At 30.8% G+C, this 15,920-nt stretch overlaps 1 protein-coding gene across 2 annotated transcripts in view; it reads right to left on the bottom strand.

Moving 5' to 3' along the window:
• Nucleotides 1–1,693: 1,693 nt before the first annotated feature.
• LOC113402119 (neprilysin-2) overlaps nt 1,694–15,920 on the bottom strand; it is a 45,325-nt gene continuing 31,098 nt past the window's right edge. Inside the window, exons 4-17 of one of the 2 annotated variants that reach the window (XM_026642259.2) lie at nt 10,714–10,821; nt 9,511–9,756; nt 8,326–8,537; nt 7,678–7,854; nt 5,752–5,837; nt 5,471–5,576; nt 5,130–5,314; nt 4,965–5,054; nt 4,726–4,876; nt 4,045–4,213; nt 3,473–3,591; nt 3,163–3,294; nt 2,933–3,073; nt 1,694–2,839 (exon numbers count right to left, since the gene is read on the bottom strand). In XM_026642259.2, coding sequence (XP_026498044.1) covers nt 2,639–2,839; nt 2,933–3,073; nt 3,163–3,294; nt 3,473–3,591; nt 4,045–4,213; nt 4,726–4,876; nt 4,965–5,054; nt 5,130–5,314; nt 5,471–5,576; nt 5,752–5,837; nt 7,678–7,854; nt 8,326–8,537; nt 9,511–9,756; nt 10,714–10,821 — 2,123 coding nt within the window. In that variant the 3' untranslated portion in view covers nt 1,694–2,638. The remainder of the gene's footprint in view (nt 2,840–2,932; nt 3,074–3,162; nt 3,295–3,472; nt 3,592–4,044; nt 4,214–4,725; nt 4,877–4,964; nt 5,055–5,129; nt 5,315–5,470; nt 5,577–5,751; nt 5,838–7,677; nt 7,855–8,325; nt 8,538–9,510; nt 9,757–10,713; nt 10,822–15,920) is intronic. The other variant, XM_026642267.2, reaches the window with a different exon arrangement.

Genomic DNA, 15,920 nt, shown 5'->3' with positions numbered 1-15,920 from the left:
TAATATAAGACGTATTTTATTAGTCACTCTGTGATCGGTCGGTGTATTCATCGAATTTTTTTAAAAAATTTAGTGCCTCACTTTTGTTAGGACGTAGGTAATATATAAATAGTTTTCATCTTCCAAACTATATAACTGGATACTGAAATATTACTTTAGTGTATGTTTTAATAGTTGTTGAAATGCTAACTCTTAAAATTGATTTAGTCTCCTGAAACTTAATTTGTTTATAACAGTCGAATTTTAAATTTCCAAATTCATCTATAATGTTCTTAGAGTAATATTCTGCACGCAATTCGATACCTGTGATTAAATAATGAATCGTGAAGAAAAATATTACCAGACTGTTTAAAATATTGTATAAAACGTAAGGAAAAGTTTGAATAATGTGACATAATGTTCTGTAAGCTATCCTTAGACGGACAACGAATTATTTGCATATTTCTCTTATCCTCGCATATTCTGATTAGATTAAGTGAGCAAACAGGTGAGCTTGTTCGCTTTTACAGTATTATCATATTTAGTTCAGCTATCTTAGCGTAGTTTGTAGGTAAGTCGAATCAGATGAGGTGTAGCTAAACTATATGCTATGAAAGACACTATTACTATAGTGCTGATTATATTATCTTGTAATTCTAGTTATATACGGTATTTTATATAATATGCAGCTATTTCAAAATTGTAATTTTGAAGCTAATGTTTGTATAACGTGATTCTTACCATATTTTCAAAACTATATAAACCGAAACATAAAATAACTAGTTATGACTAAAATATTCGATAGCTTTCCTTAGTATTAATAAATAATAATAGATATTTGTAAATGGAATAATAGCGACTGTTATTATATTAGTTGTCTCGAATACTTAGTCGTTAAGAACGATGTCTACAACTTCATCGTTAAATAATATTTATGTTTCTGAAATGTCATCTCTTAATATATATATATGTGTTGCCACTATTCAGAATTTGGTTGTTAAATAGCCTTTTAAAAATCTTTATAGTTTTAAATTAAAAAAACAAACAAAATATAATATTCTTATCAAATTTTCAACTTAGCTTTGTAAATTATTAATCTCTATAATTGTAGGCTATTTATTATTATTGTAATTCCGTTGTCACATTAAATTTAGAAAATTAAAGTATTTTTTTTTTATTTAAAAAATGTTTCTTTACTCTTTCTTATATCAATAAAATCTTTTAAAACATGAATGTATTTTTTATGTATAATTCTTAAACGTATCAAATAAACGACTTTTAATAATATTCCTCAAATATGTCCCGCTTCAAATTATTGAACAATACTTCAAATGTATGTATGACTAGTTTGAAACTATGTGGAAATTAGTTTACAGAGTAAAATTATTATGATTATATTTTGACGACAATATAAAAAGTATAATATTACTGAGGTGTTTCATTTCTTATGCCTTAAAACTGTTTTAGGAGAAGAAAAGAAAAACAGAGTTCGATAAAAATCGCCTTATAATCGGTGTTCCAATGTTTACAACAATAAGATTGTATCCAAAAGTGTTACTTAAGTAAGTACTTATACTAAGATTAAATTATCCCTATTTCTTATAAGACAGCATGAGGCTTATTGTGCGCGGTCTGCATGCTGTGTATGCTGTGACTGAATTCGAAAAGACATTGATATTACAAGGAAACAATGTCTCGGAGATCACTTGTTTAAATCTTCACTAGGCCTATTTGTATATTATGCTGTATTACATTTTCTAAACATTTCGAGAGTGACTTCACAGACACCTAATAGCGTGTGACAGGGAAGCTCACGGGTGAAAATACTGATTCATATAATTTATTGTAATTACAATATTTTAATCTTAATCTGACTTTCTAACAAAGTTAATTTGCTATATTAATACTTATCAAAAAATCAGTATTAAAGATCGTAAAATATATTTATGTAATAAATAAAAGTACAATAAAAACTTTTACAAATGAAACCTTCGCATACAGATGTGTGAGATCATTTCTCAAAGAAAATTGAACTCATGTAAATATCTGTGTCCAAATACAATAAATCTGTACACAAAGACTCCAGATATATAAGACTTAGAACTTACTTAAGATAGAAATTAAGGAGTACCTAATGTATCTCGGGCGGTGAGAGTAATATATCAGGTTTATCGGCGTTTGTACTTCTGATGTACAAAGTCTATAATCTATAAATATAACTATCCTTCGATCAACAATCTTAGTGGTCAGTCTAAAATCTCACCAATGCGGAAGTAGGACAATGTTGAACAATATATGAAATGCATTTAAAACAGTGAGCTCGAATGCGTTCAAACACACCGTCGTTACCAATAACATGTAGACCAGAAGTAGCCGCACTGACATCCTGATGCTCTGATTAAGTAAATACTAAACATTTACTTGCAATGTCAACACTATTGATTCTTGTATCAGAATGTTACAATTTGACATTTCACACTGCAAGTGCCGAAAGTGTCGGAACCCTTCAAGTTTCTTCGGATGACTTTAAAGTGAGTAACAACTGCGTAATGTATATAAGTTCCGTGGGAGGTCATAAATAAGTTCTGTTATCGATAGGGTCCGTATTGTTGTTGTCCGTATGCGCCGAGAGAGCATTTTCTAAGACCGCAAAATTGATTTACCACACTTTGCATTTTTTAATTGGGTTCATAGGAGAACCTAGTGGGCATTTGAAGTCCGAAGCGAATTCTTCCATGTTAGACATAGGGCCGATGACACGGAAGCGGCCAGGTGCGTGGAATCCTGTTGTTATGCGAAGTTTGATCGCTTCGTTACGGTACACGGAACACCATGTATTGGCAGCACTCATCCAGAATAACTAAAAAAGAAATATGGATCAACATCGACAAAAAATGTATAAATAATTCCTCGAATAGTTAATAATAATAATAGTAAGCTGTTATTATTTTACCTGTCTGGGGCTATAATTTTCAAGTCCAGGAAGGCGAGCCTCTTCACCATGACGCTGAATCCACGCTTGATAAGCATAATACGCTTCCTTAATACCGCCATTGTCTGCTATATTTTCACCTTGAGTATTCACTCCATTCAGCTAAAATGATAAATAAAAATATAAATACCATTTATTTAATCGTTAAAGACATACATATGATATAGATGATAATGACTATCTATATTTACCTTCATTCCGACTTCTTTGACAGTATAGTTTGAATACTGATCTATGATGCATTTAGCCTTCTCTAAGTATTTTTGTTTAGTCATTTCTTGCCACCAATCTACTAAATTACCGTTCTTGTCAAATTGCCGACCCTGTAGAGATGTTTTTTTTTTGTAAAATAAAGAATTTCAAATAGTTTTAATTGACTTCAAAAAAGGTTCTCAATTTTAGTAGTAACTACAAATTATTAAAAAAATATAATAAAATGATATTAGTAAATATTTATCATTATATATATTTTAAATTAAACAGAAATTGTATTTAATTAACCTGATCGTCGAATCCGTGGGTAATTTCATGACCAATAACAAAGCCAATAGCTCCGTAATTCATGTAGGCCGGACGCTTGGCGGAGAAAAACGCACCTTGGAGGATACCAGCGGGGAATTCTGTATAAACACGATAATACTATTAATATATATTTTATTACTAGTTGAACTAAACCAAGTAATCATTTTATTCGTTTAAGTAAGACCTATCGTTTTAAGGGATTGGAGCTTATTCCAACATGTTATTCACCTGTGGTTTGGTGGATACGTGTGACATAATATGCACAGGTTTCCTATCGAAGTTTTAGAGCAAGAGAAGAATTGTAAATATAAATTTAAATAAAACATGCTTTCCCGGGCTTAAATCCTGGATCTTCAGTAAAGATCTACTGGACCATTTATATCTATGAAACAAAGCGGCTAATTAACGGATGGTTACCTCAATAAAATAACAACATTACCATATTTCTTAAAGTATCGATATCATATAGATGTGTAATTCTAGTCGTCAATTTGAAATTACTTTTTTGTCTTGATAGCTTTACTGATTATAATATGCATTGTTTCACTTACGTATACTATTTTCTATGGAGGAGTAGAACGCATTGACAATGGCGGGACGGCCGTGGGTCACCCAGTCGGTCTTATTGACGGGTTCCCTCAGCTTGCTGAATAGATACTCGGTACCGAAAAGCGTCAGGTTCAGAACGGATTCCATCAATTTGTCAGACGACATTTCCAGCTAAGAGAAAACAATAAGTTGAAACAATAAAATATAAATATCGGTTGAGTTACTGTCGAAGTCTCGTGGAGAGAATTTCGTGTTCTATTTCTCTTATGAATTTTACCGACTTGGACTTGATATTCGTTTAGGTATACTCGTAAACAATCGAGGCACTATATATAGGGTTTACTCTTTAAGTGAATACTGGATTGAAAATTTTCATTGTTTAATGTCTTAAAAATATTTAAAATAAAAAAAATTAATAAATTATGTTTCTCATATTACAACGCGTTTGATACGTCAACTACTTTTCTTTTCTTTTACTTTTTACTTATCTAGAGAGCAAACTGCCAAATATTAATTTTCTATTATTATGCTATTAAAATTAGTAAATTTAGCAGAAAATAAGGATTTCGTTTTATTATGTCCGGAACCCTCACAAACACAAAAGCATAAGTATTTACCGAAAGTAATTATTTTTCCGTGCTACAGGAAGAATATTAGTTCATTTATCATTTTACAAATCTTACCCCAGAGTAGAATTCAGTCAATTTATCGTTATCCAGCATTTCGTGGGGATAGGCGATGTGAGATGCCATTGCGTCGGCTTTTTCTAAAGCTTCTTGACGAGTCTGTTCATCCATCCACTCAACTTCCGTAAGCGTCTTGCGGAATTGTTGCCTGGTTGACAACAAATATTCGATAAAGTAAACTATAGACATTTTGATACTGACGTAGATATAAGAGTACACGAAGTAGAACTCCTCACCTGATATCATTAACCATTTCCAAGGCATTCGCTTTCGAATTTTCATTGAAATATTTTCGGATGTACAAAGCTCCTACCGCGATGGACATACTATAAACGATAGAAAATTATTAAAAATGAAACAAAATAAATATTTTTAAAGTCGTTAGTAAGTTACGAGACTACCTGACGCTGGTGGTATCCGCGCACTCCTTCCAGCGACTCTCGCGTTCAGTTTTTCCCGAAAGTGCTGTGACATAAGCCAGTTGTCGTTTGCGCAAGTCATCAGTCAAGTAGGAAACCGACGCGCCCGCCACGCGCCACATCACATAGTTAGCTTGCACTCGCTTAGGGGTATTTTCGAGTAGATTCTATAAGACAGCGTTTTACATTTAAGCCTTTTTAAAATTATTAATGCGTCATGTACATCCCCAATCTATGAATTAGGGTTCGTATTAGTTTTTTACTTTATTAATGAAGAAAGTTGGGTATAACTATGATATAACATAAAATTTAGAGATATTTACCTCAAGATCGGATATATATTTTGGTACGTTAACAATGGCTACTTCGTCGAGTCCGACTTGCATGTGTGGGGCCAGGAGACGGTTGATGTACGAAAGCCAGGGGATCCTAAAATATAAAGTAAATAAAGATTTTTTTCCATACAGAGGTCGACATTCTTTTGGGTAAAAATACTTAACCCGAAGAAATAGATAAATTAATCAACTTTGGTCGTCATCCCAAAGGTTGTAGCAATAATGATAATATAAATAAATAGTCATTGAAAATTAATAATAATAAGTACCTCGGAAACTTCTGCTGCAATTCAGCAATCGTCATCGGGTTATATAAACTAGTCGCGTTACGACGTTTCTCGAGTGGCAAGGATATCTGGAAAAAACAAGTAAATATGAAACGAAACAGTTCATCATATTCTTATAATTTATTTAAAAAAAATATATTAAAAAAAATAAGGCGTGGAACACTGTTTTTTTATTATTTTAACGATATTATTAGGTATCAGTAACATAACATTATAATATTTATTAATCGTTTAAAATATGTACAAATTATTTTTTATAGTTTATCGTACTTACGTTTGGTTTTGATTTTTAATCTTAATAATTGAATAGTTATAACGGCGCTCACATCGAGTGTCATAATTATTTTTGGTTAAGTTGATCATTGTATCCAAAATTGATCAAATTAATCGAAAATAGAGCGAAAGGTAATTAATTAAGTATAATTATGTTTTTGTTAAAATTTAATTTATAAACGAAGCCCATCGACTTATATGTATACTACTAGGCGCGCTGTTTAGTACTGACATTCTGCGCACTAAGTTCATAAAATATTATCGATTATATTGTGTTGTTATAATGATTGCCAAATCCACTAAATACCATTATAATGATGACCATTAGTGAATCAATTAATGTCACTATAATAATCTCAGAGACAATCAGAAAATGATAAAATATATTGTGATACATCTGCGCGATCGTCTCGGTTTAATCACTGAACGCCTTCTTCCCTTTTCCGTTACTGTGACTCAATTTATTTAATTTTGAACAGCTTGTCTTGTAGCATACATATACGTCTATGAGGACTCCTATATTTTTTTAGCTATACAATATATATAACTGGTTTTATTGATCGTATAATTTATTATATGAAATTGGTAGTGTACATAATTAACCTTCGTTATTGAAAAATTAGACATAAGACTAGGTGAGCTAGATTCGGGTAGGTGATGGTGACCAGTAACCGTATTTAATGCGATTAGCTAACCTGTCTTTGCTTAACATACAGAATGGAACCGATTGGTTTACTTTGACTTTAAGCATTTATTACCTAATTATAATTAATTATTTATTTCTCATCCAATCCGTTAAAGAATGTTTTAAATTTATGCACCAGTTCCTGTCAACACGTTTACTATCATACGAATTCTCAATTTCAGATGCCGAAGATATGTATTTCATTTTTTAGCAGGATAATCTAAACTCAAAGTCAATATATTTTTGTTAATTAATTACCACAGTGTACCGACCACATACAAAAACTTAAGCGTCGTGTAATAAAAGCAAAAATTTGAACAATATATTAGCTGAAAGTAAAACTTGTAAACAAGAACAAATTGGTCGTAAGACAGTCGCGGCGAACGTTTATTGCACGCTACATTAATCGACTACTGTCAGCCAGTAATTAAGCGAATCTGCCAAAACCTTGGCTCGGCCCAGAACTTTAACCTGACGACATATTCACGAATTTTACGGTGACTCATGATGATTGTTCTTATTAGCATTGCTAGTAGTTCTTTGAATTTTGTTGTTCTTTGAAGTATTGATAATTGTAGGTACTTTTGAAATGTAGGTAGAAAGAGTAAAAGATATATCTGAGCATTTGATTTAAGTTCGATTTGGCTTGTCTGCATTGTAAAAGTAACACGTGTGATTATCATATCATATATCTAGACATATTGTGTTATACAATGAGAGAAAATTGTTTCTAAAAACATTTTCCACTTCTATTCTTCAAATAACAATGTTATATGATGATATCACATAAATTGTTGAATGTAAATTTGAATTGGTCAATAAATTGAATTGCAATAACTTGAGAACTTAACTGAGATAATAAAACTCATAATCAAGGTTTTCATACTTAAATTATTATGAATTGCACAATAGCAAATTAAAGGTCAATAGCAATACTCTAATTAACTTACGTTGGCAAGTTTCATTTCAAACTGCAGCGAATCTTTGAGCTCCACTTCGGCTCGGGAGCGATCGGCTCCAAGAAGAGTAGCTATATCAACCATGTAATCGTAATAAGCCAGTACGAGCTTGTCGCTGAAGCCACGGTTCAAGTACTCCCTGCTCAATCCTAGAGACGCTTGGTCGAGCTGAAATTAATATAAAACGTCGTATGGAAAGACAAAACAAACAACTATAATTCATATTTCGCATGGCTCGCACTAACACTTCGCCTTTGCATAATAATATTAAATTTTGAGCATTCCAATGTATAATTAAAGCACATTCGATAATTTGTTTATTTGAAATGATAACTTCTTATAGGAGAGTAAGCCGCTTCGTTACGTAACGCGTTACGGCGCCAGTCTGTCTGGCTTCCCTTTCTCTTAAGCATGTTCAACTTATATTAGTTTAAGTTATCACTTCTATTGGGTGTTCACACGTATTTTGTTATTATTTTTTATATTTACAAACGCTGATAGAGCACGCTTTTAATAAAAATTATCATTATTAAATGGTACAAATTTATATTATACGCAAGTCGGCCGACTTAAGTAAGATAAGTAAAACTCAATCATAATAAAGAATATTAAAATTAACTACGTTCATATGATTCTTACATCGATGATTCGTTTTGTGGAGTTCTTTACGTCAACGCTGATGGAGAAATCGAGGAAATAGTCCACGGAATAACCTGCTGAGCGGAACCGGTAAACAGATTCATCCCAGGAGAAAGAACGCTCGTCCCACGCATTGCCTTGCAGCACCGGCCATCCACCGAGTTTTTGAAGCATTTTGAGTAGAGGTTGTAAGCCACGAGACTCGATAGCAGCTAAAGAAAATATTTCATTAAACAAGTACATAATATAATTGTAAAAATAATGACAATGAGTACCATTTTTTCACGCAAATATTAAGGACAGTGAAGGAAGATAAGTAAGAAGCGTTTGTTATCTCTAATCTGTCATGTTAAACATTGTACATTTATAAGACAAGCGCAGGTTGTTGTTAATATATTTGTCGAACATCTTACAATGCAAATGTTTTATGAGATAAATTAATTATACCACTTAAGTATCTACAAAATACGATAATAAATATCTACATATTATTAATATATGTTATAATTATTTGCACTACGAAAATACAATATAGTGTTTAAAGAGGAAATTTGTTCAAGCATCAAAACTTTAATTTTGCAGATCGCTTTACTCGTTACTATTCTTACGCCACGCGTTATGAAAACAACGGAAATGACGTCATCGGGCTACTTTCACCCGTGTCTGCGACTTAGTAATGTGAAATAGTTCACTAAGTAAATGTATGCCAATGATTGTCTTCGTACAGACTTAAATCAACTGTTAGGTTATAAAAAGCTAATTGGACCTACCTGTTCATGTAGTTACTCAACAATTCGTATACTCTGAGTACCCGAATAATTTAGCCTAGTTATTATAGTTCATCGTCATACATATTCGAGAAGATGTACAATGCCGTCAAATAATTTGATTTCGCAACTCAACTATAACATCTCGAGCACATAACACGATTAAACACTTCATACGAACCTGTGAGAACTCAATCTAACTTTATATGAGCTCTGTCTCTCCTGTTATGATATCACACGCGATACTTGCGTGTGTCAAACGAGTTTGCCACAATAGCATCGTCTGATTATTAGTTTTCTCCATTATTATTGTACGAAGTAGTTTGCTCTGTATTGTGCAATTTGAAAATGTCACGTGACACATAATATAATATTTAGATTCATAAAAAAAATAGTTTGAATTATAGTTTTTGCTTACTTCTATTCATACAAGCTTGATAGAGTGTCTTGGCTAAAGCGAAGGGACGAGGTTCGTTCTCGGTTATTGGTTCGTCAAGTAAGGCACGAATTTGTTCCTGCAGCTGGTCAGTGATTATGGAGAACGTGTTGACGGATGTCTTGTCGTCGGGTATTCTTGTATTCTTGACGAAAGAGCCGCAAGCGAAGTCATAGAAGTCATCACAGGGGTCGACCTTGTCATCCATGTTGATGAGCAGTTTCGAAGCTAAGGATATATAAACATACATATAAACATGTTGGTCAATACATAATAGACGGTAAATATAGATCCTACTTTTTTCTTAAAATTACAACAAAACTTATGTTCCACGTAGACAGTTTAATTTGTATTAACGAATTAAAAAGTAATTAAAAAATAAATGTTGTTTACAAAATAAAGAAACCTTAGGTAATATTTTGTTGCTTCTCGTTTTATAATAATTTCGATAACTAAGTAAGTAGTAACAAATAAAGTAAAATTGTTGAGTTTTATAAATTTAATTAATATATTTTTTCTACTTATTTAACTTAGCTTAAAGTTAGAAGTGTTCACTATATGCTAGATCTATGTACATAAGTAAGTGCGCAATAAGCCTGATGAGGGCATGAGATAAAGTCTAGTTAAATTGCAATTCTCAATGAATGGTTCTTTGTTTCCCTGGGAATCGAATCTTGGCCTTTACTTACTGAATACAACGGAACGCTATTACAATGCAATTTTCATTGTAATAATAATTATTCGTTCTATTAAACACACTTATACCTTACTTATTACAACTTTTAACATAGTAAATAGATTTGATTAAAATTTATGATTCGGGTAACGGTATTTTCGGGTGTAAAACAAGAAAGGTAACAAGAATAAATATGATTGATATCAAGTTTCAATAACCTTAACGCGTTAAATTTTGAGAACGAGCCTGAGCCTGGTTTGATGAAGGAATCGTGCACAGCATACATGCTCATGGAAACGAATGAATCTATCTACACATAAAAGTATGTTCATATAACATTTTTCTTACGCCGTGGCTACTAATGCAGTATGTCTTTCAACCTTACATCGAAACACCAAGACGCAAAGCATATTATTTAGCGATAGTATATGGTTGGTGGAAGGTACCCACGCGACAGCTTACAGGCTACCACCCCCACCAACCATTAAAGGATTAATTTAAATATTTACCTGTATGGATACATCCAGGGAGGTTGCAAGTTTTTGCTTCGGGGCTCTTTGCGACGACAGCTGGCGGCATTGACGGGGAAAGTCTTAGTTCGCTAGTCTGTGGCATGTCTAGAAGGCGGATAAGCTTGAGGATGAGAGACGATCACAGGACGACACAGTGGTTATGATAACACAGAATATTTAAAGCACAGTTAATATTTTTTTCAATAGCTCGACAAATCAGATGGTTGCATGCATTTAGTTGTATAGAGTGACGGGTGTTTATTTTATACTAAAAAATATTTATTAATTATGGACATTTGAAATTCGATTCTTGAACGATGATTGCAGTTATTGAACATTGTAATTCATTTTTAATTATGTTTATATATATATTTGGTTATATTTGGTCATATTGCTCAACTATTATAGATAAAGACAACTAGCAGTCCTAATGCCATAAAAAAATCCTTATGGGAAAACGTTAAAATTGCATCTGCAGCTAATTAAAAAAAAAATGTTTAAGCTTGTATGCGAAAGGTTTTTATACAATTTGTGAGTTCATGGTTGATAGCACACCTTGAGAATGAAGCGATCGCCTCCTGGCTATTTCTTTTTTGGTAGTAAATATTTGTAAATAATCACAAATTGCCAAAAAAGAAACGCTGAGTTTCTTTCGCCGGTTTTCTCAGGTCAGGGAATTTTCTATTCTGAACCGGTGGTAGTGTTTAATTTGACAATCAATAATTAAGTATAATGCTTCTATAATGAATAAAGAAATTTGATTTGATTTAAAAAAATAATGTAAACGACTGTTATCAACACGTAAGTAATATTATTCTAATTTCAAAATATAGTTTTTACATATTACATATGTATAGTTTTGTGAAAAACACAAAAATACTTAAATAAGACATCACCGATTTTATTGTTCGTGTTACACGTAACACTGACATGAATCGGGGAACAGCTACCTAGCGTCCTACGTGACTGATAATGACATAATATATTTTGATTTTTTTCGCAAGGGTAATGCGCCTAATGAATGTGTGGTCTTAAGTTTAAATAAGCGTATTAATTGTGACAATTTTATGCAACATTAATATATTAAGTATGATGCATGATGTTTTTGAATGATTAAGCGTTAATAGTTACGAAAGATGGTGTGATTTTATATGCGTACACATAAAAGCAACATTGTACATTAAAAAAGGACAAAGCGTGATAATATCGATTATTGTTGTATTGTATTGCGATATGAACCTTAAATGCTTTATTAAAAAAACAATATTAATATTCGTTTTATCAAATACGTATTGTAATAGCTAATTTTATTTATACTTATAATTTTGAGATAGGTGCAATTTTTCTCATTAATTAAGAATTTACTTGATATACATATAAATAAATTTCATTATAAGTTTTATTTATTATGTTAAACATAAAAATACTATAATTATAAGAATGTTCGTTAAACGATGTAAACTGTTATCGTACAAGACTACTTATAGTGTGTTAACGCCTCTACATTAACTAATTTCCAAGCTTGACAGACCATGAAGATCATTCGATCTACGCAAAATGCATTCATCATTATACATATGTTAATTGCATATTTTGGTAATTGATAATTGTCCTTTCATGTTTAATTTATAGAGCTACTCAAGAAAAATACTTTTATATTTTTTATATAATTTTTAAAATGTTATTATTTTGGTTTCAAAAATTGAATAGTCCGTTTCTGACGAAATTACTAACTAGTAAATGAAGTGACGGGTTATTTTTACAGACCTAAATGTAAGGCTATTAAAGCAAAATAAACTTATACCGGAAGATGCAGCGCGTTTCGGAGAAGGTTTTAGTTTATAATACCATTACATAAGTAGCAGCGCTACGCAATTTCACCCGCCATAAATTTAGACTATTGACGAGACAGGCGTGAATTTTATGTTCTTGTAGAATATATTACGTAATATCGTGTACATAGATAATTAATATTTATTACGACTGTACTAATGTGTAAGTAGTTACAACTGGTGTTATAAAATTAAATTAAATACAAATATTATGCAATATTTAATTAATATAAATTATTAAATATTTCGTAGTTCCCGTAGATATAAAAAAATCGAAGTCGAAAAACCTGAATGTTGATATTCATTTGCAACGAAAATATAATTAAAATATTTAAAGTTCGTACTGCAGCAAATTTGAGTAGGAACGGTCCTGAAAATTATATTATAAAATGACCGCTTTCGTGGTTCAATGATCTGCTAACAGTGCCCTAATTATGTTAACTCCGATCGAGCTAGGAAAGTCGAGAAAGGAAATGTTTTAAAAAAGGATAAGGATTTATTTATTTTATTTGTAATATAAATAGGTATTGTAAAAGTAACAAACATATAAATTACTTTGTCAACTACGAACTATATTTTATTTACATTTATTTATGTTTATTCAAATAAACACAATCATACGCTAAATTGAGTAATTAACTAAAAAGATAAACTTTAAATATTGCACATACTTTTATTTTAAATTTGCACACTTTATTAAGAAAAATCATAATAATATATATATATATATATATATATATATTTTAATAAAATTCCGCGCCAAAAGCCATCAAAGGTTTTGCAAATGACAGGCCAAAATCAGTGAATAAAGTATAAATGCTTCGATTGATAAGTTGCTCCACCGGTATCGAAATTTAATTATTGTAGATATTTTTTCCAATCGAATCGAGCGGGAACCATTCTGCTGAAATTCACTATTTTAACACGTTTATTTTTATTGTAAATAAATGATTTTTATGATTAACATTGGTAACAGTCCCATTTAAAATTGTTAATGCTTTGAGTGTAGTTACAATTTAAACATGTATTGTGATTCTCAGAATTAAATGTGAAATTAATGTTAATAATGACTTAAGTATTAAGCTTAAGTTGTTATGCTGACGAGTATTTTCGTCAGCCGAGGAATATTCGTTTTGATAACAATAATCTGTCAACAATAATCGAGGTAATTATGTAAAAGTTTAAATTAAATTATTAACATATGCAAAATGTAAATTAAGATACATTTCGCATTTGTCACTCAAAGAACAGGTTTGTTATTGACCTTAATTCACGTTTCGAACTTGGCTTTAATGTATCCATCCTTTTCCTGTTAAAAAAGTCAATAACTACTCACTCGATTACTTTTGAAATGTAATACACGCATATTTATATTTTTTTTATACAAATGTTTTGCCAAATTGATATCTGTTTCATATCTGAATTGTTTTAAGTTTTGATATCTGAATTAAAATACCAAACGATGTTTTCTTTTATTACAACAAAAGAACAATATAAGTTTGAGTTTGTTAGCTTGTGTTATTTCTTTAATATTGTAACAACCGTTTTTTAAATTTAAAAGTATAAAACAACTTCTTCTTCAATCTTGAATTCTTTGAAATTTCAAGTTAAAATCTCTTAAAACGTTAAGGAACTACGGCTCATACATCTAAAGCTTCGCTCTACTAATGATTTTTCAGAACTAAAGAAAGACACGTGTATTAAGTACATTTCAAAACTATCGTGAATTTAAACTCGTGTCAAACTTATTCTGACCCTATTTTAAAATAAAGAATATATTTTTTAAATTAGTGAATAGTTACCAATGTACAATCATTATGTATACTGTTAGTGGTAGTATTGGTCAACTCTTTTATTGCTGGTGAAATTAAAAATAGGCTGCTTTGTATTTGTAAGTATAATTTATTTGTGTCACTATGAATCGTGCTGACGTTACAAAATTGTACGTGAGCTAATATTAAACGTTATTGATTTAAATCAGAGCAGATAGTTACCAAAATATTTGCGTCATGCATCAACCGTGGCTCATTGCCGTGACGGTGGCGTAAGAATAATTTTTCACTCTTGGTGTAAGGCTATAGAGAGGTTTTTTACAAGAAAACGGCATCTTGTTTTTTTTTACAACTGTTACATCTCAAATGTATAAAGGTTAGAGTGACAATTTTTCGTGATCACGCGTATACATAGCAAAATGTTACCGTTTAGCAAAGTCGACGTAGGTACCGTTTCGCAATTTTTGTGATCACGCACAGACAATATAATAAATTAAAAACCGTTTTAAAATTCGATGTAATTGTTTTTATTGCAACCAAAGATTTTAATTTACTCTATATGAAGTAATTTACTATTGAGTCCATTTAAACTTTGATATTCGGTTACGTTTAAAAATGTTATCAAGCATATAATATGCAAATCATTTAAATCAATCAAAAAATTATCTGTGATAATGTGATATTTAAAAGAACTAAAGGAAAACATTAATATTTTTATGTTGCTTTTGTTTATTATTCTGGGACCATCATTATTGAACGTTACATCTATAATTTGAATTGCGATTTAAATATAAAAAAAAATAAAAATAATTTCTGTAAAACGTAACAGATTTCTTAAGGTCAAGAGTGACAAAAAAGTTAATAGGAATAAGGGAAATTATGCAAATATTTATCTCGTATGTCGTGACGGCGAACGGCATGATGCTTAACTTTGCCGACATGCCCGATTTCCGCCTTTACTCTTGTGTATGGCGCGATTTCTATATTTATTTCATTATTATACCTATGTTGACTTTCATAAAGAAAGTCTAATTTTTATTTATTTTATTATTTTTTTTTTATATTCTATTGATGTAAATAATATTTAAAGAACTACTTTAATTAATTTAATAAGGTTTTATTTCTTATTAGATTTGAAAAATAAGTTGTAATCAACTTTAAATGATCGATACACGGTAATACGACCAATACAATTATAATAATTAATTTTTGAGATTACTGAAATATTTTTACAATTAACTCGATAAATTAATTATCTTTAGTAAAAGTCCTGCAGCTTACTGAACATTTATTTTATTCATTGAGAAACAGCTAATATTTGGAATTAATTTCACACTTAATATATCCAACATTTTTTGTACGCGATTAACGTTAAAAAATACTTAAACAATCGAAACTTACGTAACGGAAATACGTCAATGTTTACTAGAGAGCTGTGTAATCACGCTAACAAGGTAATGAACAATACTAAATTATCATTATAATACTATTGTTCCTTATTAAAGTCTATGTAATTTGTTCTGTTTTGAATATCTGCCCTTTAGGCTATCGGCACAGATACATATGAAATGATTGAACGTGATTCACAAAAACTGTTTTC

The sequence above is a fragment of the Vanessa tameamea genome, chromosome Z, assembly GCF_037043105.1.
Source record: "Vanessa tameamea isolate UH-Manoa-2023 chromosome Z, ilVanTame1 primary haplotype, whole genome shotgun sequence".
NCBI classification, from domain to species: domain Eukaryota; kingdom Metazoa; phylum Arthropoda; class Insecta; order Lepidoptera; family Nymphalidae; genus Vanessa; species Vanessa tameamea.
The sequence above is the reverse complement of the archived record's forward strand: the minus strand, read 5'-3'. Positions and strand labels throughout refer to the sequence as shown.